Source organism: Apostichopus japonicus, chromosome 11 (assembly GCF_037975245.1).
Source record: "Apostichopus japonicus isolate 1M-3 chromosome 11, ASM3797524v1, whole genome shotgun sequence".
Classification (NCBI taxonomy): domain Eukaryota; kingdom Metazoa; phylum Echinodermata; class Holothuroidea; order Aspidochirotida; family Stichopodidae; genus Apostichopus; species Apostichopus japonicus.
In genome coordinates this window covers 17,072,961-17,095,486 of record NC_092571.1, presented here as the reverse complement: position 1 = coordinate 17,095,486, position 22,526 = coordinate 17,072,961, and the positions used below count along the sequence as shown (strand labels likewise).

The following is a 22,526-nucleotide window of genomic DNA, read 5'->3' as shown; positions in this document are numbered from 1 at the left end:
TTTAGTGGCAACAACGTAAACCTGAACGATGTTGTTGTCCCGTAGTCTACTTATGAAAATCCAATATATCACATTTTGTAAAATGAGGGCGCATTCAAGATGGTGGCTTTCTTTGCAGGAACGCTGATTTTCCTCTTACAAATTTTTAACAATTTAACACCGTCAGGAGCGTTGTATGAGGACCAAGTTGGAAAATTTGATTGGTAATTACCGTAAGATATATGTTGTGTAGTTTCAAGTGATACACACAACAGGAACGAGTTATTTCAGTACTTTTACATTGCGTATTCCCGCACATGACCGGCCAAAATCAAGTAGGCTAGCTTGCCTAACTCAGTAACACTAGTAACAAGCCAAACGTTAAACATCTGAGGCTTACAACTTACACTAGCGTAAACTTTAACTTACACTAGCGTAAGTTGCCTAGCACAATTTAGTAGTGATGGCCAGTCTATGATAGTTTTAATACAATGGCAAAAGTTAGCCAAGGCCTGGTAAGTTGCCTGACTTACGAAATCCCAAGGCAAGGCTACATTGCAAAGACGTTACTGCTTCTACTATTTCTAGGCCACATATTTAATCCTAACTGAGATTACTTAGAGACTGGTTCACTAACTTACTCTTACTATGCCTAGGTTTTCTTTAAGTACAGGCCTAACTAGTATGAATTAGACCTGATCCCATCATTCCAATCAGATTTATTCACCTGATCACAGTCAGTGAGTTTATACTAGATGCATCCAACCATGGAAGAAAATATACAGCAACACAGTATGCAGTTCACAATGCAATTAGTAAAAATAGTAGAAAGTGTAATTGAAGTATTGAGTTCAGTAACCAAACCCTGGTAATCAAATCATAAACATAGTATATTTTATGAACTATTACCAGATATAAAAAATTATTTGCATGAGGGAAGGTTCTCAGTGAAGTAGGGTTGGGCGATATTTGCTTTTTAACGTCACGATAAATAGTTCAAAAATTATCGCGATATTTCGATAATTACGATAATTTTTCCTTGTTGTTTTTAGTGTGTTCGCAAACACACTAAAAACAACTGCCGATTTACCACCGGTGTTTTTGCGCAGCGAACACACCAACCCCTGTTGCGTGCGAGCATAATGGCGTGGGGTCAAGGGGTCCGCCTTAGGGCCCCAGTGGGGTTAAGGGATGGAACCACTTGTGTGGGGTCCAGAGGCGAAGGCCCCGGAAAATTTTAGTATTTTTGCGTGTCTGGCGATAACAAACTCGCAGTTGAGGATTCAAAATACTAACAACTTTTTGAATATAAATTGTCACGAAACTGATGAAAATTTGAAAATGACAAGATAGAGTAGCTATATTATGTGATAAAATGAAAAGAGATTTAATTTGTCTTACAATCTTTAAAAAGTTTAACTTACAAAACTGACGATATTATGAAAGAAACTATGTTCGACAAAGCCCCGTTTCTAGACTGCCTAACAATGAACAGCGTGCACTATACGTACATCAGTTTACAAGTTAACTGCAGTGTTTACCCCTACTTAAATATCACGGTAGGCTACTGTACATGTGCTGCGGATTTTCCCAGGTAAATTGCCAAACAACCCCCCCTAACACCTGTTTGTTAACATTTTTGGCACGTTTCCAAAAAACTTTTTATGGAGTAAACTATTTTGACTCCACTCTAGAATTAATTAGGTCAGTCAGTAAAGGATCTGTAAAGTTATGCGAAATATTATTTTAGACGTTTAAGAAAATTTATATCCCCGTAACATTAAGGTAGGTAAAACCATGAAGGTAAAAACACACCTCAAGCCAACCGACTCATCCGCATGAACAAAACAATATGTTCCCCATGATACACGAGGCACAGTCTATACCATACAGACAGCACGATATCAAGGCCCCAGTACAGCCCAGTACAGTATGGCCATCTTTATGAAAGTATATCTTGCAATCCCATGTTTTAGGCCATTTGGCATGATTAACTAAATGCTAAATATTGTTTCCATGTCCTTGTAGAAAACGTCAACTTCGCAAAATACAATTAGTTGTGTTTTTGTTGTTACGTGAGATTCGTAACCAACGAAGTGGTTAGGCTATGTACTATACTCCTAACTATGGTAGGATATTTATTTTTCCTTTTTTTGTGGAAATTCTAGAAAATACTTTCTCTTTCCCCCGCTTAACAGCAGATGTGGTCGTATGGTTTATTCATAAATGGGTGTACTAGAGCCTTGTTTACATGACATTTGTTGCATTTAGCACGATATGCCAGTTTCGCGTGAATTTTTCGAAAGTATTTTGCTTGATCTTTCGTAAAATTTGAAAGGTGTACCAACTTAATGTTCGTGCACATTTGGTAATTTCTCTACTGATTTTCGAGGTTTTTTTCTCTATACAGTTAATGTTGTAAAGGACGGGTTTTTTACGAAGTTCAAAAGTCAGTAAATGAAGTTGATAAACTTTATTTTGTTTCAACTTTCTTAACCATGGAATGCTAGAATAAACATTTACACATAAAACGGAGAAAGGATAATCGCATTTTTATCCACACTTATTTCAAATTTCTTTCACAAGAAATTATCGTCATTTGTTCAATCCTCAAAAAATATTGTCTTGAAAAAAAATTAAAGCGATAATAATAATTTTCGATATATTGCCCAACCCTACAGTGAAGGCTCTATTACAATACAGAATGCAGGTGCGTTGAAGATGCTATGAGTATAACACGCCTGGCTCATGTAGACACACTTCCCACTTCTAATTTAATATATCATTCATGATAGGCCTAGTTAAAAAACATTGTTAATTGGAATTTCACATGGTTTTTCACCTGTTTTCTACAAGATTGCAAATAAGCACTGCTGTGACTTGCTATGTCTCCCAACGATCAGCTCAATAAGCACTGAGTACTTCAATGCACCTTTTCTCGAAGATGGGTTGAATAAGAAACCAGAAACTATCAGTCCATGGTATGAAGCTTCTCCAAAGTCCTGAATAACGTGATTCATTTTACAGGCGACAGCAGTACATAGGTCATGTGAAGGAGGCGGTACTGGAATATGGTGGGGCTAGGAAACACATATTTGTGTCATCTGACTCCAACGTGCTAGCAGCTATCCTTGCTAGGAATGGCAACATTGCATGGCGGCATATCTTTCCTCATGGGGAGGCAGGAATCATCAATGCTTTATTATACACCGGGCAAGGTAAGCCAAAGATGTGGACTTGTTGTATACGGGACCCCTGATTAGTTTTGTAAGTTAAATTTGGTAGAAAACTGGATCAGGAGGGACATAAAGTCCTCATCAAGGACCCAATAGATGACAAAAAGCTAAACATAATACCTCAAATCCAGTTGCAATTGTTAAAATAACAGTCTAAAGCATTCTGAAAACTTTAAAAAAAAACAAAAGACAACTCAGGCAACTAATTCCATTCATTTGCTTTGCCATGAGAAGAAAGTCTTATAAACATCTTATCTACAACAAACTTTCTGCAATTTAAGGCAATGACCTAGCTAGTGTTCCTTGGAAAAACTAAAAGAATCCCTTTTTGCTAAGTTATCAAAGCTGTGGACAATCTTGTATTTAAACTCGAATTAAAGCCCCTTGCAACCTTCTAACTTCCAAGGTGGTGAGATTGAGAATCCGAAGCCTCTCATGGTTGGCAACATTCTTCAGTGAGTGAATCAAAAAATAAGAAGTCTTTGGCATTGTTACAGAGTTTCTTTCCTTATGAATTTTATATTCCTTTGTATCATATCGAGAAAATCTTTTTCATTTTTTCGCATGTGCTTCACTTCTTAAAAGGATGCATCATGTAGTCAATATGAAGTGAAAATAAAATTTACATAAAATACACTTTGTGCCAGATTTTGCAAAATTTAAACCAGGCTCTCAGTTTTAGAATTCTTCTGTTGAGAAAATTCAAAACCACTCTGTAGAAGAAAACAAATTGTCATTAGTAGGTTTTAATATTCATTTGTAAGAGTTTCTTCCCTTTCAAGAGCAATGCAAACTTTGCATCTAGCATAAATTGTTTTTGCTTTATCACTGCACACAGAGCTTTTGACTGTCTCAAATAATGGCTTTGTTGTTCGATCATGGGACCCTAACTCAGGCTCATTGCAGTGGGAGGCTATCACTAGCTCTGTGCTCTCATCAGAATCGGGGTGAGTTGATTTATTCTTAAAACCATCTGTAACCTTCTCTCTCCCTTACAAATAATGCCATGTCATTCTTTGTTATCTATTTGGACACTTTTGAATGATTTTTCTCTCATTTTGTATGTATGTATTTTAGATTCTCCTGCAGGAACTCGCGAAGAAGCCATCATTGGCTTATCAAAGCCGCGAGCTGACCAAAGTCAGTCTCATAGATTCATATTTAACATCCATGATTAACGAATTGTCAATTGTCAATTACTCTGTAACTGGACAACATACATTAATCTTGGAGTGACTCGAACTCTGGACCTTATGATTGAAAGGCACCGGTCTTAACCACTGAGCTAACACTCCACACAAACACTCCACTCTAGTAATTGAAGGAACAGAGAGCAATTTTTCCTTCTCAGCTATTTGCCTTTTGGCTTGTTCAATATAGAAGTACTGTAAATTTTCATTGAAACAGTAGTTGGTGTGAAAAGTTTGCAGCACAGAATTTCAAACGAGCAAAAAACTGAAATTATGGAGGATATTTTAGCTGTATTTCATTACCAAAATTTACGACTATAACCACTACCTCCCAGGGACGAAGACACATTGTACTTTACATAACACTAGAAACACTGTAGTTTGCCTGCACAATACTGTCATTGAAGCCTCATGGTTATATGAATTCGCTTGGGAGTTAATGTGTCATACCTGTTAAGTCTAAATCATATTCACAGTTAAACTGTACATTTGTTCCTTGTGAAGAGTAACACAGGAGTTGAACAACGTCTGTCGCATCTGTGTTCCTCTCGGTAGTTAATCGCCTTCAAAGTTTGATGTTATGTTGTTTTCCCACAAACAGAGAAAACGTTCCCGGCGTGATGCTGTTCCAGGAAGAGGGGAACCCCAAGAAACCTAGATTAGCTGTTACATACAATGGAAACGTGATTGTCCTAAACGTTAAAAGTGGAGAAGAACTTTGGAAAGAGTCACTTCCAAACAGGTTTGGCTTTATTTCCAGTAGGATTCTTAAGTCTCGTGGAGTGTGTGTTAATGATGTCAAAAATGCATAATGTTATCTGTAGTTTATTCTCTTGAGTAGTTCATTTGTGATAATTCAAACCTGTGCACGATTTGCTTGGTGGTCCCGTTACACAGATACTCAATATGGAAGTAGTGGAAAGAGACAACGTGGTAATTTGAAACGTTACCTTAATATCAGTCGATATATAGTTTAAACGTTTGTAGTTCATATTTCATCTTCCTCTTTAGATAAATGGTTTCTATTGAATACAGAAAGTAAAGACTTTTCACAGATCCCAGTATAAATTCCAGTATAAATTACAAAATTTATAAATAGGACACATAATAATGATACATAATAGACGTAAAAATGTACAATCATGAAAGCATGAACGAATGAGAAAAATGATGGAGGATTAGAAGTTTGAAAGATTAAAAGGATCTCAAAAGGATTAAAAGGATTATTTGTAATTGAATGCATCTGCCTCTGTCATATTTCTAGTGACTCCATCCAGGATTACCTGATCCAAGTTAACCTTAATGATGAAGATGACGGCGCCCTCGTTGTGCTAGGCAGAGTCCCTGGAATGGGATTTAAAGTGTTTAGATATAATGCTAAGGATGGCACACTTCTTGGACAGGTAGTGTTTTATTATTTTTTTATTTTTTTTTATAATTTTTTCTTCCTAGCTAAGAGGGGGAAGTGCTGAGGATAATTCTTCTCTTTGGAATTAGATTTGAAAGTGTTTATTTGTATGTTTCTTACTATCTGTGTCCTTTGTCTTTGGCTATATTAATACATATATATATATATATATATATATATATATATATATATATATATATATATATATATATATATATATATATATATGTATATATATATATATATATATATATATATATATATATATATATATATATATATATATATATATATATATAGATATTTACATCTTTATTCCTTTCCCTTCTTAAAGGTCACTAGCCTTGTCAAACATTTATGGATTTTTTCTAGTGTGCTTCATATGTTACATTCTTTGTTCCACAATTTTATGTATATTTTTCTGTACAACTTGCATATACGAGAAATAAATTTTCAACTTGATGAAAACTATGGCCTTTGCAAGTGCTCTCTGTCATCATGTGATCATAATTAAACCACCAGAATTCATTAATGAGGCTTTTTCCAAATAAATCTTTCATACTATCCCCATACAAAAAATTGCTTCTCATTGTAAAAAATAACAAAAGTAATAAATCTCAATATCTTACAAAAGCCAAAACAAAGCAACATCTATTCAACAAATTTATAAACCCACTCCTTTATTGCATTCTTCAGACCCAGGTACCATCTCCATGGTTACAAGAGGATACTTCATGCATGGTCCTCTCTGGGGATAAAGTGGTCTGTGCCGACTCTCAGAGTAAAGCTGTTAGAATTGCTACCATCCAAAGCAGACAACAGGATCAGACAGGGTTCTCATCTATACCTCTAACGGTAAGATTCTACACCAACATATGTAATAATTCCTTCTCTGTGAAAAGTTTGTCTAACATCACTTCTATCAGATGCTTTCAAAGTGTGATTTGTGGTCTAGGTCCTGTTTTTGTTCTTACTTATAACCTTGCTCTATCGTTGTATATGAACGGTTCATGTCGTGGAGTGAAGACAAATTGTTTAGACTCAAGGAAGGTTAAATTTTAAACATTCATGTGAAATAACACCACCCATGGTTATATTTCAGCAGCAATCTGTTGTTTTCTCCCCCTTTTTATATTTCTTCTCCTTTTATCTGTGTTTTTTTCTCCGCAGACATTACAGTTACCAGCCACCGGTTTTCATGTCGAGCCAATCAATAAATATTCTGTCGGGGATCACAGATATTTTGCCCTCGGACTCGACGACAGAACTCTAGCTTGGTTAAAATTAGAAGGGGAGGACATCAGGGTGGTAAAGACCTTTCCACAGGTAAGGAGTTTCTTTTTTTTCAAATTCTAAGAGAAATTAAAACCTGGTTGCATTAGTAACATTTAAGTTCAAAGTTGGTATTGTTATGACAGTAAATCCGTTTGAGGCATAAATGTACTAGATACATTGGTGTGCAAATAATAATAATAATATTGTTCAATTTATATAGCGCTTTATACCAGCGATAGGTTTAAAAGCACTTTACATACGTTTTATTACTGTCTGGTCAATGATCACCTGTCCCAGAGACAATCCCTCCAAGCGGCTGCTGCAGTTACATACTGCGTACAATGACAAGTTACCTCACAGGTACCCATTTAACCCCTGGGTGGAGAGAGGCAAGTGAGATAAAGCACCTTGCCCAAGGACACAACATAATGAACTTAAGCAGGAATCGAACCAGCTATCCTTGGATCACAAGTCCGACGCCTTAGCCAATTGGCCACCCAATTGGCAAAGACATGTTTAACATGAGGCTGCTTGTCTCACACATGATTGGTTGATTAAAACAGGATTAAAATATGCAGAATGCAGCTAACAGTTTTGTAACTTGTTGCAGGTGTTTGCGACGATAGTTCTACGACCAAATGCACCCTGAAAATATATAATAATCGAACAGGTGTAATTTGTCTATCAACCTGCCCTCATAATTTATATTTCTTTGCTATTTCTTTCTTCATGTAGGTTTCATCATTCACCTTTGACTACTACAAAGATCAACAGATATTAACGATAGTCTCCGGCCGAAATGAGGTAAAGCAAGAAGGATTTCATTTCATACCAATCAAAATTATACAAATTAAATACACTAAAATACTCAGTTTAATATATGCAACATTTTCCTTTTTGTTTTACTATCTTATATTTTTTTTGCCGTACAACAGGAGATGTTAATCCAAAGTCACACAAAGGACAAAGAAATCACAAACTTGAGGAGCAAAGCAAAAATTGGAGCCAGCAGTGGTTCACCCAAGAAGGTAATCATTTATGATTCAGGTCTCTTCCTTATAATTCAGGTCTCTTCCTTATAATTCAGGTCTCTTCCTTATAATTCAGGTCTCTTCCTTATAATTCAGGTCTCTTCCTTATAACTCAGGTCATCTCCACTAATGTGCAATGCAACATAATTTCCATTCAGTTTCACATAATGAAATTCAAGTGAATGGAATAATAGAAAATCAAATCCATGTAAAAGTTTAACATGATCTAAGTTGATTTCACTTTTCTTACAGGTCTATGCGATGTACCTGGATAGGAAAGATAAAACCGTGGGAAGCCGTACTCTGTTACAGACATCTGACCATGGACTACATTTGGTGCAGCAAGGAGGTAGTAACCCACTAGTAAACGTACATGATATTACTAATGTGAATTTTGCATAACCATTGTGCGTACTCGTGCAATCCTTCCTGCTGCATTTATAAAGCTTTCTTGATCCTGTCCCCTGTGAAGGGGGTGTATGCAAACAAAAATCTCCTACTTTCAGCAAAATAAACGGTTTGGTGCGTCCAGTTGTTGCACATAGCATATCGTCTGATATATATGACATATGTACGTACAATGACAAACATCCAGAAATGACAAAGAGGGTTACGACCTAGGTTTTTTTTCTTCATGAAGTGATTAGCTGGTTTGATATCAAATCCTACTTCATAACATCAAGAATATAAAGTGACTTCCTTCTCTCACATTATCATTAATATACCATAAATACTAAACAGCCTCTAAACATTGAAGTTATAAACATTTTTTATGCTTAGTCAGTTTAACCCATCATCTCCCATTGTATAAAAAGCTTTTAGATTCATCAGGAGTTGTTGTCCTGATTAAGTGACAACATAAAGTGACAGAACAAGTTGTGAAGCTTAAAAGTTGGACTAAGAAGTTTGTCTCAAAATTTTCTGTCTTTGTTAAAGCCTTGATACATCCTTTTTTCTTTTTAAAGAAAATTTCAATCGAAAAATGTAATTGAAATTTGTTGTTGAATCTTCTCGATGTGAAATTTGGACCCCTTCCCTTCTTTGCACCTGTCCTAATTGTGTTTTGTCTAAAGATAAATTTGTCATGATTCCTGCAGGAGATATTAGTTGGAGCCGTGAGGAATCATTAGCTTCTGCCGTGTCTGTGGAGATGGTCGACCTCCCAGTATCTGAGACGGAGGCTCAATTTGAAGATGAGTTTGGAACTAGGAAAGGAGGTACCAGTTTTATATTTGTGGATCAGTTAACTGCTTATAAACTTTGCATTTTGTAACAGATCCACTCGATTTTCCACAGAAGTAGCTTCATACGAATACATAATGCATCTAGAAAGTTTGGGAGCAATTTAAGCATTCTTTGTTGATAATCAATAATTCATTATTAATTTTTTAATTAAGCAGATGTTGTATTTGTTTACATCATTGTGTAAAGTTACTCTTGTTACTCTAGAGAACAGGTTATTGAATTTTTCAGAACGATTCCTTTATCGAGATCAGTAAATTATTGTATTTTAATTCTCCGTTCTTCCTGATGCTGGTATGACGTTCCTACAGATGTATGTTCAGAGCTACTAGTTTCACATCTCTGTTTAGTTAATATCTGCTGTTAAGTTATAATATCAATTACAGGCATACCTTAAGACAAACAACTTTAATCAATGAGATAAACATAGGGGGGAAAACAAAGCCCCCCCCAAAAAAAAAAACTAAATAAATAAATAAATAAAAAAAATTAAAAAAAAAACTTTCTAAAAAGAAAATGAGAACTGTTTCTTTGGTTCTAGTTATTGTTGATGAGAAATCTCTACATATCGCTTCATCTTCCTAATGTTTGAATTTGATTCATGATATTTTGAGATGACATAGTTGCCACTGCTTGTAGTGGATGGTCTGTTGTCAGAGTGCAATGTCACCAGTACACACTGTTTAACGTAGGCATACCTGGATCGACAGCAACGCAACAAAGAAAACAATAGAACCAAAGAACAATGAAAAGCAGTTGTAGATTAGAGTGTTCTACCTTGTTGAATTGTTTCATCATCCAGGTCTTTATTTATTCATTATTTAATTTGTTTTTATTTCAGATAATATATTTTCCATGTTTGCAAGGAGAACCAGTACACAGTTTGCACAACTACAGGTATTTCATTATAAAACATTGCTAATGAGTTGCGCATATATGTAGTAGAGTCCCATACTGCAACCTTTAGGCTGGTTGGTATGATTATCACTGTTCAGTTAACCTCATGTCAAATGATGTGGCAGAACCGTAACAACTTGTAGCCCCTAAAGCGAGGTCGTCTGGAATGTGGAACTGTTTGGTTGACAAAGTTATTTAGTGTATTATATTAGTTATTTAGTGTACTTAGTTTACATTGACTGTGTTAGGATATCAAATTTATCAATGATTTTGATAAATTAGCAACAAAGGAGGGTGGGATGGAATTGGGGGGGGGGGATGGGTTGGAAGGATCATTGCTATAGAAAGTATTTCATATTCTTTGGAAATGGTTGGAAAATTTCCATTATTTAAATCCTTTCATCTTTTTGCTTTGATTTTCGCCAGACGTACTTTGATCATCTTAGAAAGAAAGTGGAAGCCTTCCAGAAGGGGAGCAGTCACCATGACCACAACGTGGAGCAGCTGACATACGCCGTCAGGTTCGACGACACGGACGAGATCATTGGAGAATACCTAACCAGAGATGAGTTCAGCCTCCATAAGATCATCATTGTGGCAACCAGAGCTGGCAAGGTAGGTGGTTTTCATGTAATGCAAAGTGCAAACTTATCTCCGCTTTGTAGTGAAAGAGGGTGGTACTGTAGTCTTAAAGGGTGTGAAGACTCGCGCACAAAGAAACGTCTCATGCCGGTAATCTGACCTAGTTTCGAATGAGGTGTAACAGAAGTAAGTGTTAGACACCACCATTGATCCCAGAAAATACACACACAGCTTGCTACCGTCGGTAATTAGACACTAGTGTACAGTCAGTACATACAGCTGCGGTCAATACCCACAGCACAGTGTACAAACGATACAGCGATGGACATTGCAGGTCCAGCTAAAGATAACAAGGTATCACGTTTCATTACTGTCTGCATTTTGTAGCGACAAGAAGAAAACTTCACTTGAAAGCAACGGAAAGTTAATTTTTTTCAGAGGCGGCACACGGTTTGGGGCGAGTCTTCAATGCCTTTAAGTCTGGTACACTCGTAGCTATGCACTTTGTGTTTGGTATTGTGGACATCGTCAGCAAGGAGAGTGTGATATGCAATGCATGTTGGGAAGGCTGTCAAGTTTACTCAATATAGTTTCAAGTACGACAAGCCCAAAAAAATGTTGGTTGTAATGTTACTCTTCATGAAAGACTAGGAAGGAAAAGTGGATTTGAAACCCTCGATGGTTTAAAGTCCTTTCTTTGGCGTTTGATTGAAAGTGAGGTTTAATACTGTATGCCTATCATTTGACACATTTTAGTAACTTGTGTAGTTTTGTCCTTGTGTTCCACAAATAGGTACTGAATGAAGCTGTAAAAACCCGATCAAGAGTCGGGATGTTGATTAATTTCCTGAGAGTCAGAGAGAAAGATTGTTAGGGGCCAAAGGGCTGGAGGGAAGCAAAATCTAACTATACATAGATAGAGCACTCTGCAGGGTAAGCCAGGAGAGTACACAAGCCCAAGTACGGATGGCATGACAAAGGGCAAGATTGCGGTTTTTCTTTGTAGACTGGATTGAATCCATCCCATGTCGGATCTGATGGCAAATAACCTAGGCTCATGAGTAAGAGGAGTCCTGAGTTTTCTGGTCTTACAAGCAATTGATAATTTATTCTCACAGGTGTTTGGACTGGACTCAGAGGATGGATGCATTCTGTGGAGTCATTTCCTACCAAACGTTGAGCCAATCACTCGAGGAGGAAAACAGTTGCTACCTCTTATGATTCAGAGGACCACCGCCCACTTCCCGAACCCTCCGCAGTGTACAATCATCGCCAAGTCTAAGGTATAATGCGAGAAAATGCTTCAGTTTGTTACTTTCAGATCAAACTCACCTTCATTTTAATTTAGAGGTCTCATTTGTGATAAAAATGTGTCTGCATGAAGTCAATATAACTGACAGGTAAGAGTTTAGAAATAATTTTAAAGTGTTGACTTGATCTTCTGGACTGTCGATACGACCATAATAACACCATTTAACTGTGGTCTGAAGTTATTTCTTTTATTCGATACATTTGCAAGACTTGCTTAAATTGACCAGGTAGATGAAGGATGCACATAAGTGACTAAACTTTTCACTACAGTCACTAATTATCATGTTATTTCGGTTGGAATTTTCTTCAGAGTTTTTCTTAATTTTCTGTTATCTTTCTTTCCAGACTTCAGACAGACATGTAATTTTCTCATTTAATCCCATCAATGGTAAACCATCTCTACCAGAACATCCCCAGGGACAAGAGCTGCCTTTCACCTTGAAGCAAGCCACTATGCAAAACATTGTGGATCAAGAGTTTATGAAAGTCATCCTGTTGGTAGACACAGAGTATAAGGTAAATCAGAGATACTTTTTTAAATTAATTTGACGACAAAGAAATTGAATAATATCCTTATTTTGATATGATGTGGACACAAGGGTTGCACCTGTGGCAAAACTTTGATTTGTTTGAAAATTTCCTGATGGGTTTCTTGATCTTATGTGTAAATAACATGACATCACAGGGAAAAATTTAATTAGTATTGCATCACAAAATGTACACAAATTTATGCAAAATGGTCAAGTCAAAAGATATATCTCATTTTTAAAATTTTTATAACAGAAAAATTGTTATAAAAAATTTGAAAACTAAATCATTTCCTGTATCATATTTTTTATCTTGATTTTATGCTCATGACAGTTAATAGGTAAAAAAATGTTGAAACGTCTTTTTTTAAGAAATGTAGGTCTACTGAATATTGAGTCAGGTTTAAAGGGCTACTAAATATTCATGTTAGGGATAAAAGACTACTGAATATTCAATTATGTATGTTGTGTAAGAAGAAGATTTGATTTCCAGAAATATAAATTACCTTTTAAAATTGAGTCATGGACTGTCATATTGTTAAATAAAATGGACATCATGAATGTAGGGCAGTAATGTTTTTTTTGAAAATATTCTTTCCATAGTCAATATGAATAAAATTTACAGCAATAATATAAAATGATGTTTTTGGTATACATACAATGCGTTAGACATTTTAAAGCGTGAAATAGTTTGTAAACATATAATTTCCCTTTGAAACCTTTAAAATTTCTTAAATTGCTAGTTTATCCCTTTTCTAATTCACAGGTTTATGCATACCCTGCAAATTCTGAATCAGTCGTCCGGGAAAATGCAGACAATATTTACCTCTTTACAGCCGACTCAGATAGCGGGGCTTTGAACGGCTACAGACTGGGGGCAGCAGACGATACTCCAGCCAGTCATAACAGTTTCAGACCGATTAGAACTGCAGAAGAGATATGGCACGTCCAACTGCCATCATTACTTCAGACGATCACTCATGTCGTTGCTAAGAGACCTGCAGGTCAGAGTTCATGTTTTGAATTATTTTAATTCCATCAATGTCATCAAAGAGAACTACTCTTAAGAATGTGACCATATATCTTCATTTCTGTTTTCATTCTGTGACTCAAACTGTGTCGTTATCTTTGTCTTTTCGACAGAGGAGGTACATTCTCAGGGTAGAGTTCTCGGCGACCGGACGGTTCTCTATAAATACCTCAATCCAAACCTGGTAGTCGTCGTCAGTGAAGGGGAAGATGCAATAGCAAAGAGTCAGTATTTTATAGTTTGCTCCTTCCTTTCTTTGCTGTTTTGTGTTCTTTCTGTTTAATGCATTTTTGAGGTGGTTTCTATGTGATGTGATTTCTGTTTGATATGATTTATAATTGCAGGTTGCTGCTTGATTTGATGCGTACATATCTTCAGTCTTCACTGTATTATGTCGAAGATGCAATCCATGAGAAGATGGCTTGGGAGATTTCAGAAAATAATCCCAACTGTTTAATGGCCAAATCACTCTCAGGAAGATTTTCCTCTGTACTTAGTACAACTTTTTGACCCCCCAAAAAACCAGACGTGTTTGAAAATTTTATAAATCCACGCTCATGTGAGGTAGAAGAAAGTACATATTCAGAAATCTGAACATAACGAATCCCTTTTCTCGCGATCAGATATGGGTTTGGTGTTGTAATAAATGTTACAGCATATCATTGAAATCTGAAGAAAAGTCTGTTGCTGCAATACAAACACTACCGTCTTGACCTATCACACTTTCCTATTAGAGATACTCAGCCTAGCCTACTTTGCATGTAAGAATCAGGACTGAATCGTATATTATATTAAATTAATGAGGATAACTGTGTTTATTGGAGGAAAAGAAAAACTTGAGGAAAACTTTTCTTGAGCAACTCTACTGAATCTTGTGAGAAGTGAATTATGGTTATCAGACAAGCCAACCTCCCAAACGTTGTAACCCTGAAGATTTCCAAAAACAAAAATCCCAGAAGATTGGTGCTAGAAAACCTGGCCGAAAGCAAGTCAAATAAAAAAAAATACATTTATGACATAAAAAGTTTTGACAACTTTGTGTTAATCTGCTTTAGTAATCTGCTTTTCGTCAGTTTAAGATTTTTCATGTGAGATTTGGAGATCCCACTGTGTGATGAAACATAAAATTGTGAGTCTCACAGTGAAATCACAAGAGTTGACACGTATTGGGTTTAAAGAGATAATAAGCAGCTCTCTGAACTCATCACTTTCCTATATTATTTTGAATTTCAGGTCACGTGACTGTGTATCTTATCGATGTGGTGACAGGTAACATCGTCTTTCAAACGGATCACAAGAGGGTGGAGGGACCAGTGCATGTGGTGCACTCTGAAAACTGGGTTGTTGTGAGTAATCAGCTGTTTCTATGGCTACCTTTTTGATTCCTTGCCGGAAGGCTCAAGGAATCTATGCGATGGTGATTGGTGTGTATGTGTGTGTGTGTGTGAGTTGATATTTGCTAAAAATAGCTTGTGAACATGGTAAGTTAACATATTTAGTAGGTAGGTCCACAGTCAGTGAGAGAACCTTGCTGATCAATTTAAATCAACAATGACGAAAGCTTGGGATTATAATCTCAGTTGGCAAGGAATCACAATAAGCCCACTGTCTTTCTGGTTTATATCTTTGATCAACTGGTTGCTATGTAACAAAGCATAAAGAGCCAATCAAATGACTACATGGGCACAGGAATGTATTGTTTTGTTTGTTACATCATAGTCATAACAGGTGTTTAAACCACTCTTCATTCATACTTAGTAAAGATTCCTAAATCCTATTGGTCCATTCAGGTCAGCTGACCGTGGTTAATCCTGTGAGTAACGCACGGTAAAATTACGGGGCATCACTTTAATAAATCTTTGGTTATATGTAACCAAAAATGTTTTGTTTTATGATTTTTCCCCCACACAAATGGTATTGTATGAATGAACGGGGTTAATCAACGGTCTAGCATGCGTTACTCACATGATTAATGCACTCCGGGTGTTAATGCTATCCCTGGATGCACTCGGGCTCCGCCCTCGTGCATCGCTTGCATTATCCCCCGATCGTGCATTAATCCTGTGATTAACGCACGCTAGACCGTTGATTAACCCCTTAAAGAATGTCTGCTACTTTACAAAAGAAAATATATACCAACATTACCCTAGGCATATGAGGCTTTCATAGGGATATGTATCTAGGTCCTGCCAGCTGAGAAAATGTTTATTCCATTAGGGAGGTACCAAGTTTTTTTATCATAAACCTTGGCGTTTTTGTTTGTTTTTGAACCTTGGCATTTTTGTTTGTTTTTGTTTTTGAGTAGTAGGTGAACTGATTAGTATGTACAAAACTCTAATGTATACAGTAATCCCCAGTGTAGAATTTATTGTATATTCAAATCCAGACTTGTTTTAATGAACTTTTGACCCTGGAAGTTTATCATAGATGTGATGTTTTAATTTGAAGAAGAGACTTAACTTAAAGGAACTATTTCAAGTCCTTCAGATACTTTGAGAATGGGGGTCAGCTCTTCAATTCTAGATGATTAGAAACTCCAACGGAAATGATCTCATTTCTAAAATAGTTTAATGAAAGAATTCCTCAAGTATATTTAGGTTGCCTCTTTCTGAAGCAGTCCGTGTCTATAATAGTGTCCCAATAGTCTAAAGTACTAGCTTTAATTTTTGGTCAATTCTTTATGATTTTGTTTGAACTGCTTAAGAGTTTTCTGTATTCTTTCGATCCTCTTACCTCGCAAGGGGAGGATTTATAGAGTAAACAAACTGAAACTGAATTTCAGATTTAATACATGAGAGTTTTTCCCTCCTACATATTCACTCTCTTGTTACTCTCTTGTTACATAATTATTGTGTTGATATCTCCTAGTATCACTTCTGGAACAACCGTTACAGACGCAACGAAGTGACTGTCCTGGAACTATTTGAGGGAAGTTCTCAGAAAAATAGGTGAGGAAATGTTATTCTCAAATCAGACTTTTTCTTCCAATTCGTGAGATATTTCATCCTGTTAGTGTCACAATTCTGTCTTTTCTTTTCTGAAGGTTAATTATTTGTCAGGTTTCTCAGACAGTCTTCCTTTTAAAGACTTTTCCTTTTTTTTTCTTTTTTTGAGTGTCCCTCTTCTCTCGTGAGCCTAAGCAGCCATCTTTTACAATAACAGTTAGTTCATGTTCCTAACATACAAAATACAATTGATGTGTTCCAGTTACAGATGGATCATAAAGTGAGAATATTCTGGGTTTCTTCTTCATCATTAGAAATTAATTTCTCTCTCTCTCTCTTTAGGATTTTTAAGTACAAAATTCTGACATCATATGGACAAAGCAAACGTACCACCTTTATAATATGACTCAAGGCCATAGTCTTGATATATGATCCAACATGATATAATGGATTGTTTGCTAAACTACCTGTTCCAGCCACTTTGATATAAGGATACCTTCTCAAACATAGCAATGGTATCATAGTGCAACTTGAAGTTGTATGTTTGTATGTATTTTAGATCCTCCTGCAAGCAGAAGCCATCATTGGCTTATCAAAGCCGCAAGCTGACCGAAGCCAGTCTCTTACATTCATATTTAATGTCCATGATTATGACTTTCAATTGTAAACAACTCTGTAACTGGACGACATACATTAATCTGGGAGTGACTCGAACCGGGGACCTTATGATTGGAAGGCACCAGCGTTAACCACTGAGCTAACACTCCAGTTAAAGCTTTTATTGGTCTATCACTCGTCAAAACTCATTTTGGCGGCAACATTCCTCTTTCATGATTTGTCTTTGAACCAACAATTTACTTTGTTACAATCGCAAAACATTAAGAGAAAAATAAGCTGTTGCTTCTGACTGTTGCATGTTTTTATTTTTGCTTCTTCCTAAGAAATTGCTCTTTAGACGTGGCAGATTCATCAATCAAAGTGACTGATTTACCTAGTTTAGCATACTGATGATTTAGTTCATGCATCCTAAGTGCGGCACAAAGTTCAATAGAGAAACAAAAAGACTTGTGTGTGATCTCACAGATAACGTCTTATCAAATACAAGGATGTCGTATATCAGCCCTCATTCTTTCTCTTAAGAAGACGTTTTATCTTAAAACAAGGTCTTTCACTTTTTGTAATTTCTCTTTGCTTTTGATACAGCACCGCATTTTCCTCTCTGGATCCACCGAGCGATCCCCTGGTGGAGAGACAATCGTACATCTTCTCAGAGTCTCTGCAGGCCCTCAGCACCACTCAGACCGAGAAGGGAATTACAGCTAAACACGTCCTCAGTAAGTGACTACGAATAGCTACAAATTATTCGAGAGCTTCGGTTATCCAACCGTCTAATATGATCAGCTACCCTCTAAGTCAAATGAATATATAGACTAAAAAAAACAGAGATAAATACACTTACTCAAGACTTGAGAATTTTACGCTATGGTCTACTTTTAAGTTATGCATAGATGGTAAATGTATAGAAATATTTACTACTTTAGAGCCGTCAATCATCAGGTGTAGACAATGCAGAGTTGGAGAACATTTGGGAACCATCCAAACCAGGTTTGTGGGAAATTTATGGTCCTTGCAGGATATCACCATGGAAAAAATTAAAAATATGAATATCGTAACAAGAATAATATTTAGAAAACTTATCGTTCCATTGTAACCTGTCCTGAGGTAGCAATGTTCCGGTAATCCTTGTTAACGAGTGTCTCTAATTCTCTCGTAGTGGTGTTAAAGTCTGGTGGTATCATCTCTCTACCGAAGAGATTTCTGGATCCAAGGAGACCGCTGGTTCCGACACAGATGCACAAAGAGGAGGGTCTGATCCCGTACATTCCCGAACTGATTGCTCCTCCAACGGCCTACATCAACTACAACCAATCGGTCAGTCTCTCTTCTCATCTAGTATAATCGTGTGAAATTCCAAGAGTTTAGGGAAGCCAACAGAAAGCTCCTCTATATAAACCCTATCCATGTGATGATATCGGATATCGGATGAACACTGGCTCATATCAAGCCTTCCCATTTTGAAGAGTACTCAGAGACTAAAGAAGAAGCAGGTCTGTAAATTGCGGCACCCATTTTTATCCTCGGGATAACCACTCAACGTCTCCATTCAATGAACAAAGAGTCTCTCAGTATCTGACTAATTTCTAAAATACTTCTGTGGGGGGGGGGTTAAGGAACCCCCCTCCCAGTACATCACCAATATGGTGCAGCCATGGTGAACAAAGTTTCAAAACGATTGAAAGAACAGAATTAAACCCCATTTCCTAATTTGAGTTCCAGAAATACCAAATCCATGGAAGATTCCCCATAACAACACTGCAAAGCAGTAATCTTTGAATAGGGTCAAGAAAATCTGGTTCCTGGTGAGCTTTCAATCTGGGAGTGATCGTGCGACAGATACTCAAACCGTTACACTGTGACCTTTCTCTTAAAATTGATTCAACTATATTGCAGCATACACTCTCTCACCATGGAGTGCATTTGTTTGAACACTGGGAAATGTACTATTAGTCTAGTGCAGCATTGTCAATCGGAATGATTATATCTTGAGAAAATCTGTTAATTATAAAAACAATTTTTTGTTTTTTTGTTCCTTTCTCATACAGGTATTTGGGATCGAGAATGTGCACACCAGTCCTGCAGGTCTCGAGTCTACATGTTTAGTCCTAGCGTACGGCTTGGGTAAATCGAAAGACAAAATTCTCTTCTCTTAATAATCATAATAACTATAAAAGCATATTATGATTGCAGAAAATGTGTCATTTATAGGAAGACAAGAATATAATTCAAAATCTCATCTTACTCTCTTCTTCCTAAGTTTAAGTCAGAGTAACTTGATTGTAACTTACTTTTAGCAATAAAACCTTTGATGCTTCAGGGAATTAATCGTTACTTCGTTTCACTTAGTCTTCAAAAAAATTTTACCTTTAAATTTTTGATTTCCTAATTGGAATATTGTATCTATGAGAGACTTATACAACATGCCATGTCCTCTGAATCAAACAGTTTGTCAATGCACTATTTTGTTTGTGTATTTTTTTTTTACTTTCCTCTGCGGATTTAATAATTTGGTCATTGTAAAGAGACACAAAGAATTTTTCAGTGCTACTGGTGCGATAGCGTCGATCCCTCTAATATTGCCAGATGCATTCTTTAACATTTGCAAAAACCCATATACAAATTACATATCATGTTAACTCATGTTGCCAGAATGATAAGTTTCATTCAGGGTTTGGAAAAACTAAGATCAATAAATTGTTTGAAAAACCATGAACTTCTACCCTCTGAAATGCTCCCTGATATCTGTGACAATTTCATGAATCACCTAAAACTCCCACACTGATAATGTAAAGGTAAATGTACCCTTTTCCCTCTTCCTGTTTCCGTTTCAGATTTTTATTTCACCCGCGCCACCCCTTCTAATCTCTTCGACGTTTTGAAGGAAGATTTTGACTACCTCCTGATCGGCACCGTCCTGACGGCTCTGTTGGTTGCAGCCGTCGTCACCAGGCGTCTGGCATCCATGAAAGCATTGCGACAGGCTTGGAAGTGATACTCGGGAGATTCATCAGAGTCTGTGAGGGTAACGTGCGATGGTCTTGGCAGCATCGCTTGGTGGTCGGGGTATGCATGTTGTGTCCAATCCAGTGGATCTGAGATCTCCGGTGGTGATCGAACCTAAGCTATTATTATAACAAGAGTGGATGGAAGCTGACTAGGCTTATACAGAGCTTTGAAAATGAAACAAAAATTGTGAAAGGGGCATAGAAAGAAGGAAAGGAACGAAATGAAAAATTGATGCAGTTCGTTCATCTCTGTCTCTTAGTCTAGTGTAGAGGAAGCTGTCGTTTGAATTTTCTAAACCATCTGGTCGCCGTTTCGTCTCAGAATTTTGTCTACCTCTAGTGAAACTCTTGGGTTATCAACTCATTAGTAACCTAGGTATTTTAGCGGGATGTTTCGTTACCAGTTCAGCAAGGTAGTTTCCTTATACAAATGAAAACAATCAATTTCAAATTTAGCTCAGATACTTGATGACAATTGGAAATTCAACTCCTAATATTCTATGCAAATGAGTAAACCCTTGGGCCCAGGGACATGAAGTTGGGGAATTCCTATGGTGGTTGCTGATATGTCATCAAATAACTGTCCATCCTTCCTGGCTGACTAATGCATCATTTGATATGAACCAATGAGAATTGATCTGTGTTTGTATCCGTTTTAATAGTATTTCTACACCATCGGTAGTTCATCAGGTGGGTGTATTTGTTGACTGTTTGACATCTTGAAAATTAAAAAAAGAGGAAAAAGGGAAAAAATGGAGAAAGGGCTTAGGATGATTGAATTTTCAACTTTCCATGAATTATTTCTGAAGTGATTTACTGATGAGATGTTTCTGATAAGTCTTAGGATTACAATGAATTTTTTAATTTTTTGTATGCAAGTTGCTGTGTCATGGTGCTCAGTAGCCATAGTGATAGGGATGGGTGGGCAGAGGTGTTGTATTAGAATTTCCACCTTGACTTATAACTTTGGGTAGGGTAAAGGAAGTGGCATGTTTGTTGGGGTTGTGGTGGGAGGGGGAGTAAGGTGAATGTGTTATGGTGTATAGGTTGTAATCTTTATGGTTAAAGTATGGAGGTGAAAGGGTTAAACGGCTTGGTTGTTTTATCAGCCATGAATGTTAAAGTACTTTTATTAAGATTCATTGATATTTCATGTTGCCATTCCATGTATCTCTTATTCAGTGTTTATAGTAACATTAATATGACAAGTCATAAAAGCATTAGTTTTTATGAATTGTTTCTTTTTCTGTTTAAAGTTTTTCATGTTCCAAAGAGATGAGTCAAAGGCATTGATGTGATTATGTTTAGGGTTTGTTTAAATGTAATAATTACACATTACTGGGTACCGACTGGCATCGGGTGCTCAGTGTTTAGAGGACTCATTTATATGGAATGACTTTTAGGACTAAATGATGCCAAGTCTGGAGTTGCCATCGATATGGGAAGATAATATGGCTGACCAAACTTCATTAGATGTTTATTTGTGTTTTTTCTTTTACATTCAGAGTGTAACTAACGATTGATAATTGTCATTTTTACACCTGTGTTAAACAAACTTGTGATTGTTTACATTACTTACTTTAACATTATTTAATTGTGCAATGAATATTCATTCTAATGAAATCAAGATTGGAAGTACAAAATACATGATTGGTATTCTGAAAAAGGATTCATCTTCTTTTTTTGATCATTTTTGGTTCCTTGCTGGAAGCAAAGGATGCAGTCAGGTCGGTGTGTGTGTCTGTGACACTTGCTTGGGTTCGCGATAACTACTGAGTGATGGATATTTGTCATACTTGCTATGTAGCTGTATTATAGTGACAAGGTATGTCCTATAATTTTTGGCACAGACCTTATGAATATTAATAAGGTCATGGGGTCAAATGTAAAAAATCTTTACATTGCAGTAACTCTGCAACCTCAGATAGCAACCAAACGTTGTATACAGTTGGTGGTTAATAGCTGGTACATGTAGGCCTAAATATTTTGAGATTATCTGGGCCCAAGAAATTTTTTTATCTAAACCCACTAATGTGGGTTGAGCTTATATGATACTTTAGTTGGGAAAGTGTGTGTCTCTTTTGAGAAAAAAAAAACCTACTTCTACAATTGCTGGCTGGTTTTGTGAAATTTGCAGTGAAGGTGCCACATTGGGATGGTAATACAGCTTGTTCATGAATAGGTGATAGGATAAATGGAGTGGTAATTTTTGCAATTTTCATAATTTTTCAATGTCTTAGCATTCTTTTT

At 36.5% G+C, this 22,526-nt stretch overlaps 1 protein-coding gene across 1 annotated transcript; it reads left to right on the top strand.

The window, feature by feature from the left end:
* The first annotated feature begins 48 nt into the window (after positions 1 to 48).
* On the top strand, positions 49 to 21,945 carry LOC139975504 (ER membrane protein complex subunit 1-like). Its single transcript, XM_071983478.1, has 23 exons — positions 49 to 203; positions 3,007 to 3,197; positions 4,054 to 4,162; positions 5,007 to 5,147; positions 5,670 to 5,808; positions 6,510 to 6,668; positions 6,984 to 7,139; positions 7,824 to 7,892; positions 8,024 to 8,116; positions 8,372 to 8,468; positions 9,217 to 9,336; positions 10,203 to 10,258; positions 10,685 to 10,873; positions 11,959 to 12,123; positions 12,497 to 12,667; positions 13,445 to 13,682; positions 13,822 to 13,932; positions 14,942 to 15,054; positions 16,577 to 16,656; positions 17,857 to 17,987; positions 18,428 to 18,585; positions 19,317 to 19,392; positions 20,103 to 21,945. The coding sequence occupies exons 1-23, from the start codon at positions 100 to 102 to the stop codon at positions 20,261 to 20,263; spliced, it is 3,027 nt and encodes a 1,008-aa protein (XP_071839579.1). The 5' UTR covers positions 49 to 99; the 3' UTR covers positions 20,264 to 21,945.
* Positions 21,946 to 22,526: the final 581 nt, after the last annotated feature.